General features: G+C 34.0%; 1 protein-coding gene and 1 long non-coding RNA gene across 14 annotated transcripts; both read left to right on the top strand.

The window, feature by feature from the left end:
* Positions 1–509: 509 nt before the first annotated feature.
* On the top strand, positions 510–4,388 carry LOC127259736 (uncharacterized). Of its 7 annotated transcripts, none has more exons than XR_007840560.1 (9): positions 510–918; positions 1,058–1,140; positions 2,046–2,162; positions 2,252–2,409; positions 2,936–3,040; positions 3,139–3,283; positions 3,377–3,455; positions 3,920–4,059; positions 4,152–4,388. It is a non-coding gene; the product is annotated as an uncharacterized LOC127259736 (long non-coding RNA). The 7 variants fall into 7 exon arrangements; XR_007840561.1 differs by having other exon boundaries at positions 2,034–2,162; XR_007840556.1 differs by having other exon boundaries at positions 1,566–2,162.
* Positions 4,389–5,315: 927 nt separating this feature from the next.
* Positions 5,316–14,852, top strand: LOC127259731 (uncharacterized). 7 transcript variants are annotated; one of them, XM_051287288.1, is made up of 21 exons: positions 5,316–5,400; positions 6,305–6,371; positions 6,505–6,672; positions 6,771–6,844; positions 8,352–8,418; positions 8,526–8,663; positions 8,750–8,823; positions 9,061–9,127; positions 9,237–9,404; positions 9,508–9,581; positions 9,651–9,717; positions 9,782–9,999; positions 10,107–10,158; positions 10,240–10,544; positions 10,648–11,062; positions 11,148–11,248; positions 11,428–11,468; positions 12,498–12,636; positions 13,443–13,587; positions 14,310–14,440; positions 14,536–14,852. In XM_051287288.1, exons 2-21 carry the CDS (start codon positions 6,314–6,316, stop codon positions 14,665–14,667), a joined length of 2,634 nt encoding a protein of 877 aa, XP_051143245.1. In that variant the 5' UTR covers positions 5,316–5,400; positions 6,305–6,313; the 3' UTR covers positions 14,668–14,852. The 7 variants fall into 7 exon arrangements, with proteins under 7 accessions (XP_051143245.1, XP_051143248.1, XP_051143250.1 ...); XM_051287291.1 differs by having other exon boundaries at positions 5,318–5,610; positions 6,780–6,844; XM_051287293.1 differs by having other exon boundaries at positions 5,318–5,610; positions 8,759–8,823.
* The last annotated feature ends 1,863 nt before the right edge of the window (positions 14,853–16,715 follow it).

The following is a 16,715-nucleotide window of genomic DNA, read 5'->3' as shown; positions in this document are numbered from 1 at the left end:
AAAATCACTACAAAAAAAATTGAAAAGTGCAATGGAATATTGCTACGGAATACAATCTATTGCAAAATTGCAACGGAACTTACTAGGCAACAAAGAAATAGTCTCAATTGCGATATGTTGTGAGAGAATACTGCAATAGAATAGATTTGTTACAAATATTTTTAAATTACACAAAGAATATAATATTCCGTTGCAAAATTGCGACGGAAATAGCAACATATTAAATTTGTTGCAAATTTCCCAAAAATTATGCAATGAGTTGCAAAATTGCCATGGAAATAGCCATAGATTAAATCTGTTGCAGATTTTCTAAAAATTATGCAACGAAATATTCTGTTGCAAAATTGCGACATAAATAACAACAAATTAAATTTGTTGCAGAGTTCAAATAAATTTTTTTTTTTTTTTTAATTTTATAAATAATTTAATAATTATTATTTTTAAAATTTTTAATTTAATTTTTAAAATTTTAATTTTTAATTATTAAATATTACGCCAAAGGCCACCACCACCGCCATTACCACCACAGCCACCGAAATCTGAACGCACCTACTGCTACTACTACTACCGCCTTCAACGCCTCCGCAATTTGTTCCCACATCTCTGCTGTTTGGCGGTCGCATTCTGCGTCGGAGTATATTTTTTGTGTGTTTTTTTCAGGTGCGAAGGCGGATAGGGCTGGAGATAAATGTCTGCTGTGAGATGAAGCAGAGGAGTTCGTTTACCTGCGTTTTGTGGCGGTGCTCGGTGAGCGTTTTGTTGGTGTTCGCTTTGTTTTTGCTGGTTCTGCGCTCGGCTGATGCTACGCAGTTCCAAATCGGGAGCAATGGCAGACCGCTGACGGAAGCCGAAGTGAAATACATCACGAAAAGGCAGCTGCTGTACTATCTGGATGAGTTTGGGGACAGAGGAGAGAATGTGAGCGTCGATCCTTCTCTGGTGTTCGATACAGTCTATTATTAATAAACTCACCTCTTTACTTATGGTTGTGGATCTCGGCCCTCTGCTCTGCTTATGTAGTTTTTCTAGTTGAAATGATTCCATGTATCTGTTTCAGCATTGAGCGGCGCAACAAAAGATCTTTTGGAAGAAAACAATCAGGCTTTTGGTAAGATTTCAGCAAATCTTACGACCCTCGAGGTAAACCTCGAACTCTATTGTCCTCGAAAAATTTGTACCATACTTATGGTTAGCTTAATTTGGTCATGATTATAGATCAAGCATATCATATGCTGTTTCGGGGCAGGGAAAGAACACGGTGCATATATCTTTCATAACAAATATCTACACAATACATTGTTACATAGTAGAGCAATACAATTTTCTTAATTGTTATAAAAGGTTATTTTTTGGAATGTTTTGAGTTTCGACTAGATCTATAACCAGGTCTGAAAATGTTGATTTATATTCCTAGCATTTGGATGTATCGAATACTAGCCGTAGTTGTAAATGTGGTTTATCTTACCGATCTAAATTCTTCTCTGAATGCACTCCATACTTTACATTAACACGTCTCTGAATATGGAATGGTTATCTGATAAATGAAATGTCATTTTCTAAGACAGATGAACAACATTAGTGGGTACGTTCCTGGGCGGATAGTATTCTTCCTGGTATGTATGTATGTATCATAATGAGAAGGAGGATGAGGATGAGGTTGCAGTGGGGGAGCATATACTCATTCATTCCTTCAGCTGCAACTCCATGTTGACAGCTTGCTAGCTAGGCGGGTAGTTTGTTGTGAAAAACCAGTTACATTATTTGGTTGTATTAGTTCCCTCTTTTTTCTTGTTGCCATAGATTAAACAAACCCCTCGGCTTTTTAATCTTTAATGTTATTATTTACTGGTTGTGTTTCTAGTTAAGTTTCAATGAATTTATTTTATGTTATGAGGGTTCATAGTGTGAGCAGTCCTTGCCACTTTTCATTATTTATTAACAAATGTTAGTTTCTCTTTGAATATGTCAGATCAATGAGGTTAAAAGTAACTCCATATTGTCTGAATTACCCATGACTTCATTTTGTAATTTAGCTGTTTCTGTAGAGCTATACACAGTACATCCCGCTACAAATCATTGATCTCGATTCCTGGTTGAAGACCCCCTCAATATATGTTTTTGATTGCTCTGCTGCTGGATTTATTGTGAATGCCTTCATTGAGGTACAGTTTTCCTACCAAGAAAGCTTCATTCGAGCTAGTGAGTTGGTTTTAACCTTTTTTTCTTTGTTCTCTATATTTTAACAACACAGCTCCAGGAAAATAGTACCTCAAGTTCTGGATCTTCCATGAGGAACTGTATTTTGCTAGCAGCCTGTGAAGCTCATGAGACGCTACCACAAAGTGCTGAGTTTCCTGCTGATGTGTTTACTTCCTGCCTTACAACACACATAAAAATGGCACTAAGATGGTGATCCACAACTCAATTTTATTCCTAATTTGAATTGCCATTTACATCATGTTTTTGGTTTATGTTCCATTATTATGTAGCTATCACCAGTTGGTTAGTGTCTGTTGTTTGTGTTGGTGAAATGAAGAATAGTCTATCTCTTCTCTCTCTCTCAGAATATCCTGTAGGTGGCTCGAACAGGATGCAATTGCACAACATATTCTCTAAGAGCTATATTAAATCGAATGATTGAAAAAAAATGAAATCACTTGTTGATGTAATCCTACGTGGATTTTTTCTATTTTATTTTATAAATAGTTATTGGTCATTGAAACAAACTAGGCTACAAGCCTTTATTAGGAGTCTGAATCCTGAATATCTAAATGTGTTAATTTTTCTGATATGTAATTGTCTTCGCTTGATAAGATATTTTTTGATCATGCATTTTGATGACCAATTGCCTATTCAGCTAGTTTATTTGTTTTTGTTTTGTATCTTTTCTGTTTTCGGTCACTTCTTCATGAATCAATTGATTATTCTCTGATAGATAGAATTCCTGGCCGCCAAACAGACAGGAAGACCCTTCTTGGGGAATTGAACTGGATATTCACAGCTGTGACTGATACTATTGCATGGAATGTACTTCCTCATGGTAACAAAGACCTAATGTCATTTGGTCTATGTTTTATTCTAATCTTAGCTATCATATTTTGTTCTTAATCTAATTGAATGAGACTTTGAATGCTACAGATTTATTCCAGAGATTGTTCAGGCAAGATCTTTTGGTTGCCAGCCTGTTTGGAATTTTTTTGCTTGCTGAAAGGATAATGCGGTCTGCAAATTGTTCGCCAGTTTCACATCCAATGTTACCACCAACCCATCAGCACCATATGTGGTAAATATTTGTGCTTGTCTGCCAAATGTACATCTAAGACATGCGTTCTTCATTAATTGGTATTTATTTGTCTTATATCCTTGTGATTTGCAGGGATGCATGGGACATGGCAACTGAAATATGCCTTTCTCAGCTTCCAACATTAGTTGAGGACCCAGAGGCCGAGTTCCAGGTATCTCTGATTATTACTTGTATTTTTTGTAATTCAGAATTTATCACTTTGATTTTTGATGTAACTTATGTGTTAGGTATTTGGATACATTAACAGTACTCAATTAATTGTTGTTTTTAAATTGGTACATGTTTAAGTTGGTTGTTTAAACAAACAGCTTTTCACATGTATCAAATAAATTGATCACGTTGCTGGTTGTTTTATACTTGCGCGGTTGTACAGATTTGGTCCGGATGTCATCAAGATAGGATCCATGCTATAATTATAGTTATACTAATCTATATTTTACAATTTTGATTACGCTGTTGTATGGATGGTTAAATTAGGCGATCATCTCCGACTTTTTCTCTTACGTATACTATAATGTTTTAGTTAATATCTTTAATATTTTATATTGATTATATAAAACGTGAGTCTTATTTTCTTTTCGATGATTTGCACATATTTTCTTTATATGTCCATAGGTGACACTGTTGACATAGTAAAGGTTTTTGTTACATCTGCTACTGTTCCGGAGGCTGCGCTTATTCTACGGACAATCTCCGGGGCACAAACACTGGGTGAGGTTGTCCGCGCCGAGCCAATCGACTGGACATTTAAAGATGTACGCAATCACATTTTTCAAGATTTTCTATTGGATTACAACTTAACCATCTCACAAATAAATTCTTATATAATTTTGCACAATGTTGGCAGTTTGTTCATCGCCCGTAACTACGGTGTACGACCACTTTGACTGTGCATGGGGCATTGCAGCATGGCACGTGATTCTATGATGATTGACGTTTGTTTGTTGATTGATGCTAACCGAGTCCTTTATGTTGGTTGAACTTGCTGTCTCTGCTACATTTTGTGTGTTTGCTACATTTTGTGTGTTTGTTGCTACGCTTTGCCATATATGTTAGGTTATATTGCGAAATATTTATATTTCTACACAGGGCGTAGTTGCTACAACTTATGGTGATACAGAATTGCCGTAATATTTTCATATTTTGTAATGTCATTTGGCAGTATTTTCTCACATCGTACAGGTTTTTCGGTCACGAAACTATTTTTTTTAGGTTATTATTGAAAAAATAAGGAAACTTTTTTCGATACAATAAATTGGTCGTTACAAATGCTGGTACAAAAAATATTAACTAGATTTCTGAAAATCAACTATTGTGACGAATTACTACCTTACAAGTGGATAAACGTTTATTGTAATGATTCTTTTATAACGGTAAATGGCCGCTACAAATAAATCGAAATTACAATGATAGCATTACAAACACTGTACAATAAATAATGGTCATTTGTAACGGTTATTGAACCGCTACAAATGGCCATTTTTTTGGTAGTGTGATTTTATTAATAGAGGGGATATTACGCTAATTTAATAAAACATAGGTAGGTAATATATAATTTACCCAAATATCAAATCAAAACCGAGCATTTCGAATGACGGTTTATAAACGGCCGATTACGGTTTGAACGACTGGGTTATATGTATTTATTTTTAATATATATATTTTTTTATTTTCTCTTTTTCTAAAAATTTGAATTTTATTTAAAAATAATTAAATTTTATTTAAATATATTTATTATTTATTTATTATATAAAAATCATATATATAACTAATTAATTAAATTGTTACCGGATACAAATAATTAAAATAATAAATAAATAATTAAATTATGAAAATATTGTAATAAATAAAATAATTTAAATTATATATAATTATATAATAAAAAATTATAAATTATAAAATATAAATAAAAAATATTAATAGTATTATTATTTTTCAATATTATTAATAATTATTTATATTTATTAATATTGTAAATATAAGAATATTATAATAAAATCCACATCCATATTCCACGACGGCTCACGCCGCACCCGCCCCCTGTGTTCTCCTCTTCCTTCGGACGCCGCCGCAGTCGCGCCTGCTCCCGCACAAAGGTTCTCCCTCTTCCTTCCTTCTTCCTCCCATTTATTTCCTTTTTTCTTCCAACCTCGGACCTTCTCCTCCGTTCCTCCTTTCTTCTTCTTCTTCTTCTTCCGCGGGTTGGGCGTGGGGCGGGTCATCACTGGTTCGGAGTCGGGTGCGATTACTGTGCATCGATCTCGAGTCTTGTCCAACGGAGATTTGCCTAGTTTTCAATTGGAAGGGTCAGATTGCTTCAGCGATTTCGATCCGTGTTTTTATTTCTGTTATTTCAATTTGACCCTATTGCTAATTTTTGTTGATTTACGCCCCAAGTTAAGTACTTTTGGTTTCGTTTGTTTGTTAGGGCTTAGTTCTGTCAGGTAATGCTCCTATTCTTTGCTCGATTTGCAAATGCATAGCATTAATTTTGCTATGTTGAAGTAGTTACTGTGACTTCCTTCTCCGTTGGATATGCCACAAATGTCTTCTTTTACTTGTATTGTTAGTTAGAAGAAGTAGCTTGGCTTGTTAGTTTGGAATATTTGTTTGATCGTTTACTTTGAATTACTGAATTTCTGTTATATCATTTGTAAAAAGTGTCTGCGGGTTTCATCCAATCTCTACTGGATTATGGTGGATTATGGTGGCTTGTAGGCTGCCTGTTCCATCCGGCTGTCCAACAGCTCTAGCTCTAGCTCTAGGTTTGTTCGGTACAGATAAATGAGGACTGAGAAATTGAAATAGTCTCATTAGTCTTGTTTCTTTTGTTTGGTTGAATTATAGAATTGACAATTGACAATTAAATGATTTCTTATTTCGGATTCCATTTGTCACACCTATATGCATAGACTAGAAAATTGTGAGTATTTTTATTTTATATATTTCTTTTATTATTACTATGTTATTGCTGAAAGACAATTGTTGCTGTGAATCCAGGTTTATGCAATGGGTACTGATTTAGATCCGTTGGATGATATTTTTTCTGAGGAAGGAGTGCAAATTGGTAAATTCTGGTCACTGAAGTTCCTTTTCTTTTTTTGCTCAATTGTCTTTGTTGATGTGAATACTATGGATTCAATGATCCTCTTTTTTTTTTTTTTTTTTTTTTTTTTTTTAATTTTTTTTTTTATTTGCAGCCAAGCCGAAGAAAAAATTCCAGCCAAAGGTGAAGTCGAAATTCCAACCAGCTAAACAGGACTCAGCAGCACCATCAGTTTCTTCCATGCGACCATCCCAGGCCATTGAGACAACAGCAGCAGCTGACATAAGTGATCCTGTTAAGACTGTGAATCCCTCCGAAAACCGTTAGTGTCAATTTAGTTTAGTGTATGGCATATGCAAAATATCGTTTTAATTACCACCTTGAAAGATGAATATATAATAGATCATTGTTACTTTTAAGTGATTTCAGGTCCAGATCATGTGTTCAGTGGTAATGAAAGTGGTTGTGCTTCCGTAGAGAAGTCAGCCCCAGAGGTGAGTCTGATTATGTTTCACAGTTGCTGATTTGATTGGCTGACATGTATTTATTCTCAATTTATGCTGTTGGTTTGCTCGGGTAGATTTGAGCAATTATTTTCCTAGTTTATCTATAATAGCTTAAGTTGCATTAGTGTGAGCTTGAAGTTACATTTGGCGTGCAACCTGTAATTTTCTTCCTGCTAAAGCTTATCAGTATACCGGTTGTTTGGAGAGAGAATTTTTGACTTGTTATTATACTAAATTTCTTCCATTTTGTATTATATTGTTCTGTGTGCACATACTGACTTGTTAAACCAAAATTTAAAAATATAAAAGATTCTCATTTTTCCATAATGTTGGACCAAATAGAGAAATTATAGGGGTGCGTTTGGTATAGGAAAATTAGGATAGAGAAATAGAAGTATCCCATTTCCTTTGTTTGTTTGGGTCAGAGAAAATTTTTTATGATTTCTCTGTCCCTGTTCATTTCTCTTCCAAGTGCAGATAAATAGAGATAAATGAAAGTTGAGAAATATATGCATAGCGCGTTTATATGTCATTTTTTTTTTCATTTCTTTGTACTATTTAACTTTCACATTTTCCTTTAAAAATACACTATTGTAATTTTACAAACCATCACATTCAAATCAATATTCAAACAAAAGTTGAAAATCACCAACTAAACACAGACAATATTTCTCTACAGATTCCCATTTCACTAAAATTTTCTTTTACTCGATTCTTTTTTTTTTTTTCTTGATCGATGCATCATCTCTCTTTCCATTTTCTACAGATTCCCATTTCACTAAAATTTTCTTTTACCAATTCATTTTTTCCTCTTGATCGATGCATCATCTCCTTTTTCATTTGCAACATTGTCTTCTCCATAACATTATTTTTGTTTTATATTTCTCAATTGAATTATCTGTTTTACTAAACGGAAGAATCAAGTCTCATTTGAATTTTATTATTTTTCCTAATTCTATTCTCTACTATCATCTTTTCTCAATTTAATTCAATGTACCAAACGCACTCTGGCTGTCTTTCTATCCTCTCTTCCCAAAATGGCTTTCAGAAATTAACTGTGAAACCAGTCAATCCTTTCATAAATACACCTTGTTCTCTAGTAAGCATTGCGTTTCATCATATGGCATTGTTTGTACAGAGTAATCTGAGATTTTAGATGTTCATACGAGAGTTTCTGAGAGAGATTGTGGAGGCAGAGGCAGGTCTGCTTAGGAGGCAGTATTGGCGTAGTTGTGGGATATAGTTGAGCAATTTTTTTTTCCTGGTTTATTTATAGTAGATTTAATTGGATGAGTGTGGACCTGGATTTACATTTTGGCCTGGAACTTACGATGTTGTTCCCGCAAAGCATAGCAGAATTGCCATGTCCATGCCCAATTTTTCTAGATGACTAAATCGATGTTTGTGTTATATATCTTGTAAGGGTTTCTTTTATTTTTTTTTATATTTAAATTGTTTAATCAGAGAAAAGAGGCATCTTTTTCTGTGAATCCAGGTAAACGTGATGGGCCTTGATTTAGATCCGCCGGATGATATTTTTGCTGAGGAAGGAGTGAAGAATGGTAAAATCTGGTCACTGGAGTTCAGTTTTTTAATTTTTTTCTTTTTTTAAAGTGAGAAATATAAAACCTATGGGTTACGGATGCTCTTAAATTTCTTCTTTTTGCAGCCCCATCAATGGGTAAATTCCAGCCGAAGGTGAAGGACTCAACAGCTTTACCAGTTTCTTCCATGCCGCCATCCCAAACCATTGAGACAATAGTAGCGGGAAGTGATCCTGTTGAGACTACAAGGCCCTCTGAAATTTGTTAGTGTTAATTTAGTGTGGGTTACCCAAAATATTGTTTTAGTTACAACATTGGATGGTAATATATTGTGATTTTTGCTTTTAAGTGATTTCAGGCCCAGATCTTGTGTTCAGTGGGAATGAAAGTGGTTCTGCTCCCATAGAAAAGTCTCTTCCTGAGGTGAGTCTGTAATTATGTTTCAAAATTGCTGATTTAATTTGCTGAGTGCACTTATTCCCAAATTTAGATGTTGATTTGCTTGGGTAGAGTTGAGAGATCTTTTTCCTGGTGTATAAACATAGAAGACGCACGTGCTGAATTTTACTTTTAGATAACTGAATTGATGATTAGTTAAGATTGTAAAATTTTTTGCCTTTTAGATTTTTTTGTTAAAGAGGATTATTGCTATGAATCCAGGTAAATACAACGGCCATCAATTTGGATCCTTTGGATGATATTTTTTCTGAGGAAGCTGTAAAAAATGGTAAAATCTGGTCACCGGAGTTCTTTTTTGTTATTTGTTGATTGTCTTTGCAGATGTGACATGTGAGTACTATGGCGTAGATGGCGCTCATAGTTTCCATGCTTTGCAGCTCAGCCAATGCGTAAATTCCAGCCAAAGGCAAAGACAAGATTCCAACCAACTAGAAAGGATTCAGCAGGAGAAACAGTATGCTCTATGCAATCTTCTCAAACCACTGCGACCACAGTGGCAGCTGAGTTATGTGATCCCATCAAGGCTGTAAAGCCATTTGAAAATTGTTAGTGTTAATTTATTACACAGATTATGCAAAATGTGGTTTTAACTTTTAGTTACAATAGTGAAGGGTGAGTATATAATTGGTTGTTATTGTTACTTTTAAGTGATTTCAGGTCCAGATCTTCTGTTCAATGGGAATGAAAGTGGTTGTGCTTCCATGGAAAAGTCAGTGCCCGAGGTAAATCCGTAATTATGTTTCATGATTGGTGTTTTAAAATTTGCTGACCTCGACTTATTCTCAAATTAGAACGTTGACATATTCCATGGGTTGGAAGCACTTGAGGATATGCTACCAAACAATGATACTCTTATGGGTGAGTTTATATTGATTGATTTCATTTATTTTGCTTGAGCTATCGGCTGACAAAACCTTAACAGCAGTTTCAGAAGGTGCTGCCCCTTCATCAGAGTGTCCAAACCCCAAGAAGGCTGGAGTACATGTTCTTCCGTTTCCTGCTTCTGTTAAAGACGCAAACAATAGATGTAAGAAGGATGATGTTCCTGCATGTCCAGAGCTATCGGACGGCCTAGATCCTTTAACTGCTGGTGAATCTATTGTATCAATTACCGATGCATTTGGTCAATTGCATGAAGAGGTACATAGCTTATTTTGCTTACTTGGGGGCTCTTTTTAAATCACTAAACATGAACACTTTTTGTTTGACTAATTTAATTTTTGTAAATAATAAATGGCTAATTGCAGGAAATGTACATAATGGATTCCCTCCATATGTCTGAGTTAACAGCTAAATTTGGTATATGTTGATATATAAATTACTGCCTCCATTATATGTATTTATCTTTCACATTTGAATGTTGAGTCCTTGTCTATCCAGAACAGAAAAGAGGAAAATTTCAGCCGAAGCCAAAAATACAAACATTGCAGAGAGAGATTGGTGAAGCTAATGAGCCTGTTTCCTCCTCACCTGGTTCACAATGTGTTGAACCTGAAACTAATTATGCTGGAGTACCTCAGCAAGATGATATGTTGGATCTTTCAGACCTGGGATTTACTCCTTCATTGCCCATGGAAGTTACTTCTGAAGTTCCATTGACTGAGGCGTCAGTGAATCAAATGGAGATGACTCAGATGGACACAGGCATCCATCCAATTGTTGCACCTGAGATTCCTGCGAAACTCGTGAGTCATTTTGCCATTGTTGAGGAATGTTGCTTGTCCTTGTATTATGTTCAATGCTCTGTCTTATTTTGATTTTCATTAGGGTATTACTTTATGTCTCTAGGCTTCTCGTCGTGCAAACTCTGGAAGGACTAAAGCTCAATGTGCATCAGCTCTTTCCCCACAAAACAAAGAAGCTTTCACATCTGGTGAGGGCAATGAAATGCGTAGATCATTACGGCCAAGGAAAAACACTGGCAATCTATGTGAACTGGTTGATGAAGCTGATGAAGAAGTGCTTACTGGTGGGGAGATTTCTGATGAAATTCCCATAAATGCTGCTGTAGAGGATGAATATGTTGATGAGGAATCTCAACTTGAAAATGAATCACATAATAAAAAGATCAAGCGGAAGCCTAAAAGATCTTTGAACGGAAAAGAAAAATCAGCTGGGAAAAGGAAAAAGGCTGAGGAGGTAACAGATAAGGGTCCAGTTTCAAAGCCTAAAAGGTTCCCTCATTCAACTCGGCGAAGGCGAGGTATTTGTAATTTATGAGAATATTAGTAACTAGACATTGGTCTGCTCCCTAATTGATTGGCTAACTCCAAATCTTCACTATATAGTGGACAAAGCTTTGCTTGAAACTCCTGAAGATGAAATTGATTGCCGAAATATACCTCTTAGGGATTTAATTCTGCTTGCAGAGCACAAGGAGCGGCAGATGGTATGTTATATATGTATTTCTGTAATATTGTGTATAATACCGCACGACTATTGATTAATGCATAATATGTTGTGAATGGTGTAAATTGAATCATCGAGCTTACATAGCTATGTTTCTCCTGATGTTATTATTATTGAGTCTTTATTCATGAATTGTGGTCTCATTATCCAATTATGCAGAAAAAAGACAATACAACAGGAGCAACGACAACAAATCAAAGGTAAATGACATGTCCATTAAGGACCTTGAGATGTTCATCTGAGTCACATGAAATGCCAAAACACTTTATTATGTTTTATCGAGGACTTGTGGAGATATTTTATTTTGATCTAAAATCTGATCTTGAATTTTTGGATTTTATACATAATCGGTAGCAGCAATGAAATGTAGATTGCTTAATGCATATTGTTGTATTTGTTAAAGTTGAAAGAAGGCATTAAATTAAATGTTTTCCATACTGAGTTAATGGCCCATTGAGGGTTAAGGAGGCAATGGAAGAGTGAAATAGAGTGGGTTATGTTTTTCTTGACTTTCTTGGATAGGTATTGCATTGAATAGCTTCTTTTTTCTATTATAAAACTGTTGGTTATATACATTAGTTAGATCTTACCCTAGCACCTGCATTAAGGACATTCAGGCTATGTTTAATGAGGTTTGGAGTGTGCATCTATAATCCGAGTGAGCTTTACAGTTTCAATATTTCACCATCTAGCTGTGAGTAGTGGCTTCCAAGTAAACAGTAGTCCATTTTTAGAGTAAGATTATGTGCTTTTCTCTTATCAGAGCAATTTTCTTTAATTAGTTGAATGCAAAATGTTGTTTTCTATTTGCAACTGTGAAAGAATAAATTTGATCTTTGATTCTGCTCTTACTTTGCTTTTGTACTTGTCTCTTCATTAAATCTGATGTATATGAAGCAGTGAATGTTCAAGTTCACTTTAAAATACAATACCACTTAAATTTTGTGCAGTTGTTCCAGTTAATAACTATCTCATTAAGTCACATTGAACTTTAAATAATGCCTGAAGTTCCTTACGAGTTACTCTACCAATGTAATGATGTGTTAAATATAATACCTTTGTGTTGCATTTATTTGCTTATTAGATTATCTTTTAATCCAGATTTCTGTTTTGAATTTGAAACATAATTTGAAGTTCATGTGATTGCATTTTTTATTAAAAATTATTATTATTATTATTAATTTCATACAGAATGATGCATTTATTTTTGTATTTTGTCATAATGGTAGTTCCTCGAGACAAAATGGAGAACAGGATGAGCAAGACCCTGAAATGGTCGACACTACTGTCTACTTCAATTACCAATCTCACATGGATAGAACACCAGCCACCAGATGGTCTAAACAGGAAACTGAGTTGTTCTATGAGGTATGCCTTTCTGGGACCTGTAGTATTAGGATTGATTTTATTAATTCATTTATTTATTAAAAATAAGAATGGAAGTTTGTTTTTGCTTTGAAAATGGTTCGAGACGAAGAAAAGGAGGGTTGGTTTTTATCACTATATTATGTTTTCTATGAAGAAATTATGTTAGACTAGTTTTTCCCTTCATTAACTTGCAACTTATGACCTGATTGAGTCCTTGTTTGTCATTTGTGGTTCCTTGCAAACTAAAGTGTGATTCATCAATCTGATCAAAGAATCATTGGCACTCATCAGTGGCCGTAGAAATCCCCAAACAAATTGGAAAACAGTATTGTCTATAAAAGGGTTTTTAATTATCTAAGAGAATGCAACTCTAAGTAAAACCTACTAAAGCATAAGCGAGACAATTAATGTAAAAAGTCGAGGAAGTTCTTATCACAGGGAAGATTACACTACAAACACCAAGGCACTTTCACTGTTGTTTGTTTGCAAAAAAGAAGTTTGAAGTGATGGTTAATGCCATACAAAGACAATTATTTCCATGTCAACTGGGTGGAGAAATGCTTTCATATTCTCTGTATCATTAAGTTCTTCCGCATTATATTCTTTTTTCTTTTCACTCCCCTGCACATGACAAACTTACATACATTCACCCCCGTCCTCTCATTAATTTAGTGGCTTATACTCATAAAAAAAAAATACTTCTATGTTTATGAATTTTTAAATGCATTTCTTTGATAATCCTTTGCTGTTGGTTTGTTGTGAATATACTTTTAGAAAATTTTATGTGTCTTTATATTATTTGACAGGGTTTGCGGCAGTTTGGGACAGATCTTTCAATGATTCAACAGCTTTTCCCTGAGCGTAGCCGTCGTCAAGTAAAGTTGAAATATAAAAAGGAAGAACGACAACAACCGCTGAGACTTCGTGAAGCTTTAAGTAACCGATCAAAAGGTAGATCTTTACTCAATTCTGTATCTCTGTGTGTCCTAGGAATTAAAAATGCTAACATACCTGATAAAGAAACATTGGGCTTGTTTAGATGTGTTCTATAAGTGTTCTTTTGGGGGGGTTTGGAAAAATCACTACTGAGCTGTTTGTAACAATGACATGTGCTGTTTGTTTATAATTACAAGTGTGCTATATAAGTGTATGTCATGTGGTGAAATGAACTGCTACATGTGCTGTGTGAGATTATATCATGTGTTGTAGTTTATGTGCCGTTTTTGTATTATATGAATATAAATGATGTGCTGTCACTAACATTACCGTTTTCTGTTTGCTAGTTATCTGCGTGCTATTAGTTCATATGCTGTTTTTGTATTATATTAATATAAATGATGTGTGCTCTTACTAATATTACCGCGTGCTATTTGCTAGCTTTCTGTGTGATGTTCAGCACAACGCTGAATCTCTGTAGCCGCCGTGGCCTTTTTGGGGTAGTAAAAAGTTAGATTGGAAAACATGTGTTTGAAGTGATATTTTAAATGAAAAAGAAAAATAGTTATTGGATATGATGATTTTAAATAGATAATATGTTTTTGACGTAATATTTTAAATAAAATTGACTATTGGATATTATTAATTTAGAAAAAGTATTTTTTTTGATGAATGATTGTTCTAGGAAATAATGGTGCTATATCATTAAGAGTACTGAATCTTTTTGTATCTTGTAGATTGTTCCCATTTCCAATGGGTCATAGAGAACTTAAAAAAGAAAGCTGCTGAAGAAAGTCAGAATGCAGATTATGATGATCCAATAGATTTGACAGCCAATGAAGGCGATGAGGAGACTCTAAATGTTGACGTATGAGACATTTACAGAATTTATTCGTCATTTTGGTATCTTATTTTAATATTTGATTGTTTATTATTTTTTTACACTTGACATGCATTATGTAGAAAGAAGAAACAAAAGAAGAGCAAATTGAGGAAGAGGAAAAAGAGGATGCAGCAAAAGATTTGGAAACTCAAAGACCTACAAATGTTGACTATGAAGATGAAGATGAAGATTGGTCAAATATATTTAGATAGATATTGTTTAGATTTATTGATTATTATATAAACATATCTACTAGATATGATATTAGATTTGATTGTTTATTATTTCTCTTTTGGAATAGACAGAATTTACTAATTCACGTTTTCTCCGATATATTTTGTAATGTATCCAATGTATCCGGAGGATTTTCTTTCAAATATGAGATCCACTACCAATAGCATTGTATTCTTAATTTGTGAAACACTTGCCAAATATCATCATAAAAAACACTGCATATAAATTATCAATGTCGACCAAAGATTGATCAATGCTATAGGTTAATTCGGTCAACAATTTCATTGTCGCTGGCTTTAGCTGTGCATTTGGTGTCTAATTGCTAGAATTTTCTTGCAACAAACATATTTATATATGTTTAGCTTTATCTGTCAAGTTTTCAGTTTGATTAAGATTTTTTGTATGGTATTTAATTATTTATTCGGAGTTTCTGTCCATTAGGGTTTAACGTCTACAGATAAGTGCCGGTGTCGCGGCTATAAAGGATTGCCGTTATCAGAAATTCTACTTTGATGTCACTGTAGCGACAGAAGATCGTTTCCGCCGCCGCTGCAACAGAGAATCGCGGTTATTAAAATCCTAATTTGTCTAAAACTTTAATTTATTAAAGTTTCGAGCCGTTGCGACAAAGGCTTGCCGGCGCGTGCCTGCAGTAGAGGGTTGATGCCATTGAAAACTTTAATTTGGCCAATATTCTAAGTTCTTAGGCACACTACGATAGAGAATTGATTCAAATGCTGATGTCCAGTTATGAAGTCTGTTCGTATTCAACCACCTCACCTCCTATTTTTTTTTCTAAACTCGAGTTGACTTCTATATTACTAACTTGAGTTTGATAGAAAATTGATTCGAATGCTGATGTCCAGTTATGAAGTCTGTTCGTATTCAACCACCTCACCTCCTATTTCTTTTTCTAAACTCGAGTTGACTTCTATATAACTAACTTGAGTTTGAGGCAGAGTGTTGAAATAGATTTTAGATATATTATTTAAATTTGTTAAGTATCGTATAATCATATTTCTAAATTAAATTGTTATTATGTAGATATAATATTAGATTTGGTTATTATTTAACTTCATTATTTTGTATAAAGTGAGAGTATGAGATAAACAGGATATAACTATTTTCCATATTTTGGAAGAAGTAATATCTAGAGTGACAAATGAGTTTCACATCATATTTTAATAATAATGGATTTTAAATTTCTTAGTTATTATCTTAAATTACATATGATGTTATTGCGGCGGGTTTGAAAGGTGATTTCCTTCAAATACTTCAATCCAAATGGCCTCCATACTGTTGGAATATATTTTTCCGCCAAATATGAGATATGATGAAATCTGAAAATACAAATAATTGAATATTATATTTAAATAAATTCGAGCCTCCCGTAGCACGCGATTTTCTTGAAGCGAATTCGGCTCTCTACCGATCGCTTTCCAGGATAGAACGAATCAAAACGGAATAACAAATTCCGCAAATTGAACTAGAAAATTTTTTGAAGGAAATTTGTAGAGAATTTTTCCGAGGAATTTGAAGAGAAATTCTCCAGAGAGTTTTTGAAAATTGATTTTTTCTTTCTTTCAAAAAACGAGGAAAATAATATATATATATTATATTTTTTAGATTATTTTGTATTTAATCATGTGAGAGAAAAAAATTGTCCACACCGTTGCATTCAATTGCAACAAATTATTTTATCTGATTAGTTTATTTTATTTTTCAAGTCAAAATAAATTAATTAGATAAAATGTGGGACAAATAATTTATTCCCCTTTCACTTTTTTAATTAAATACCCAACAATCCCGAGGAAAATGATAATTAGATGAAAGAAAAATGAATTATGCATAGGATAAGTAGGTTTTCTTTTGAACTTTTTTTGAGCAGTATGTAGTCTTTACCAATTGTTCAGTAGACATGTCCTTGAACTGTTCAATTTTCTAGTAAGTGGGCTACATACCGAGACAAAATTCATATGCTTAGTTCGGTTCTCATTGTTTGGTCTGTTTTGGCCATAGAACCCGT

The sequence above is a fragment of the Andrographis paniculata genome, unplaced genomic scaffold (assembly GCF_009805555.1).
Source record: "Andrographis paniculata isolate CXL003 unplaced genomic scaffold, ASM980555v1 Contig60END, whole genome shotgun sequence".
NCBI lineage: Eukaryota > Viridiplantae > Streptophyta > Magnoliopsida > Lamiales > Acanthaceae > Andrographis > Andrographis paniculata.
This window is presented reverse-complemented; position numbering and strand designations above follow the sequence as displayed.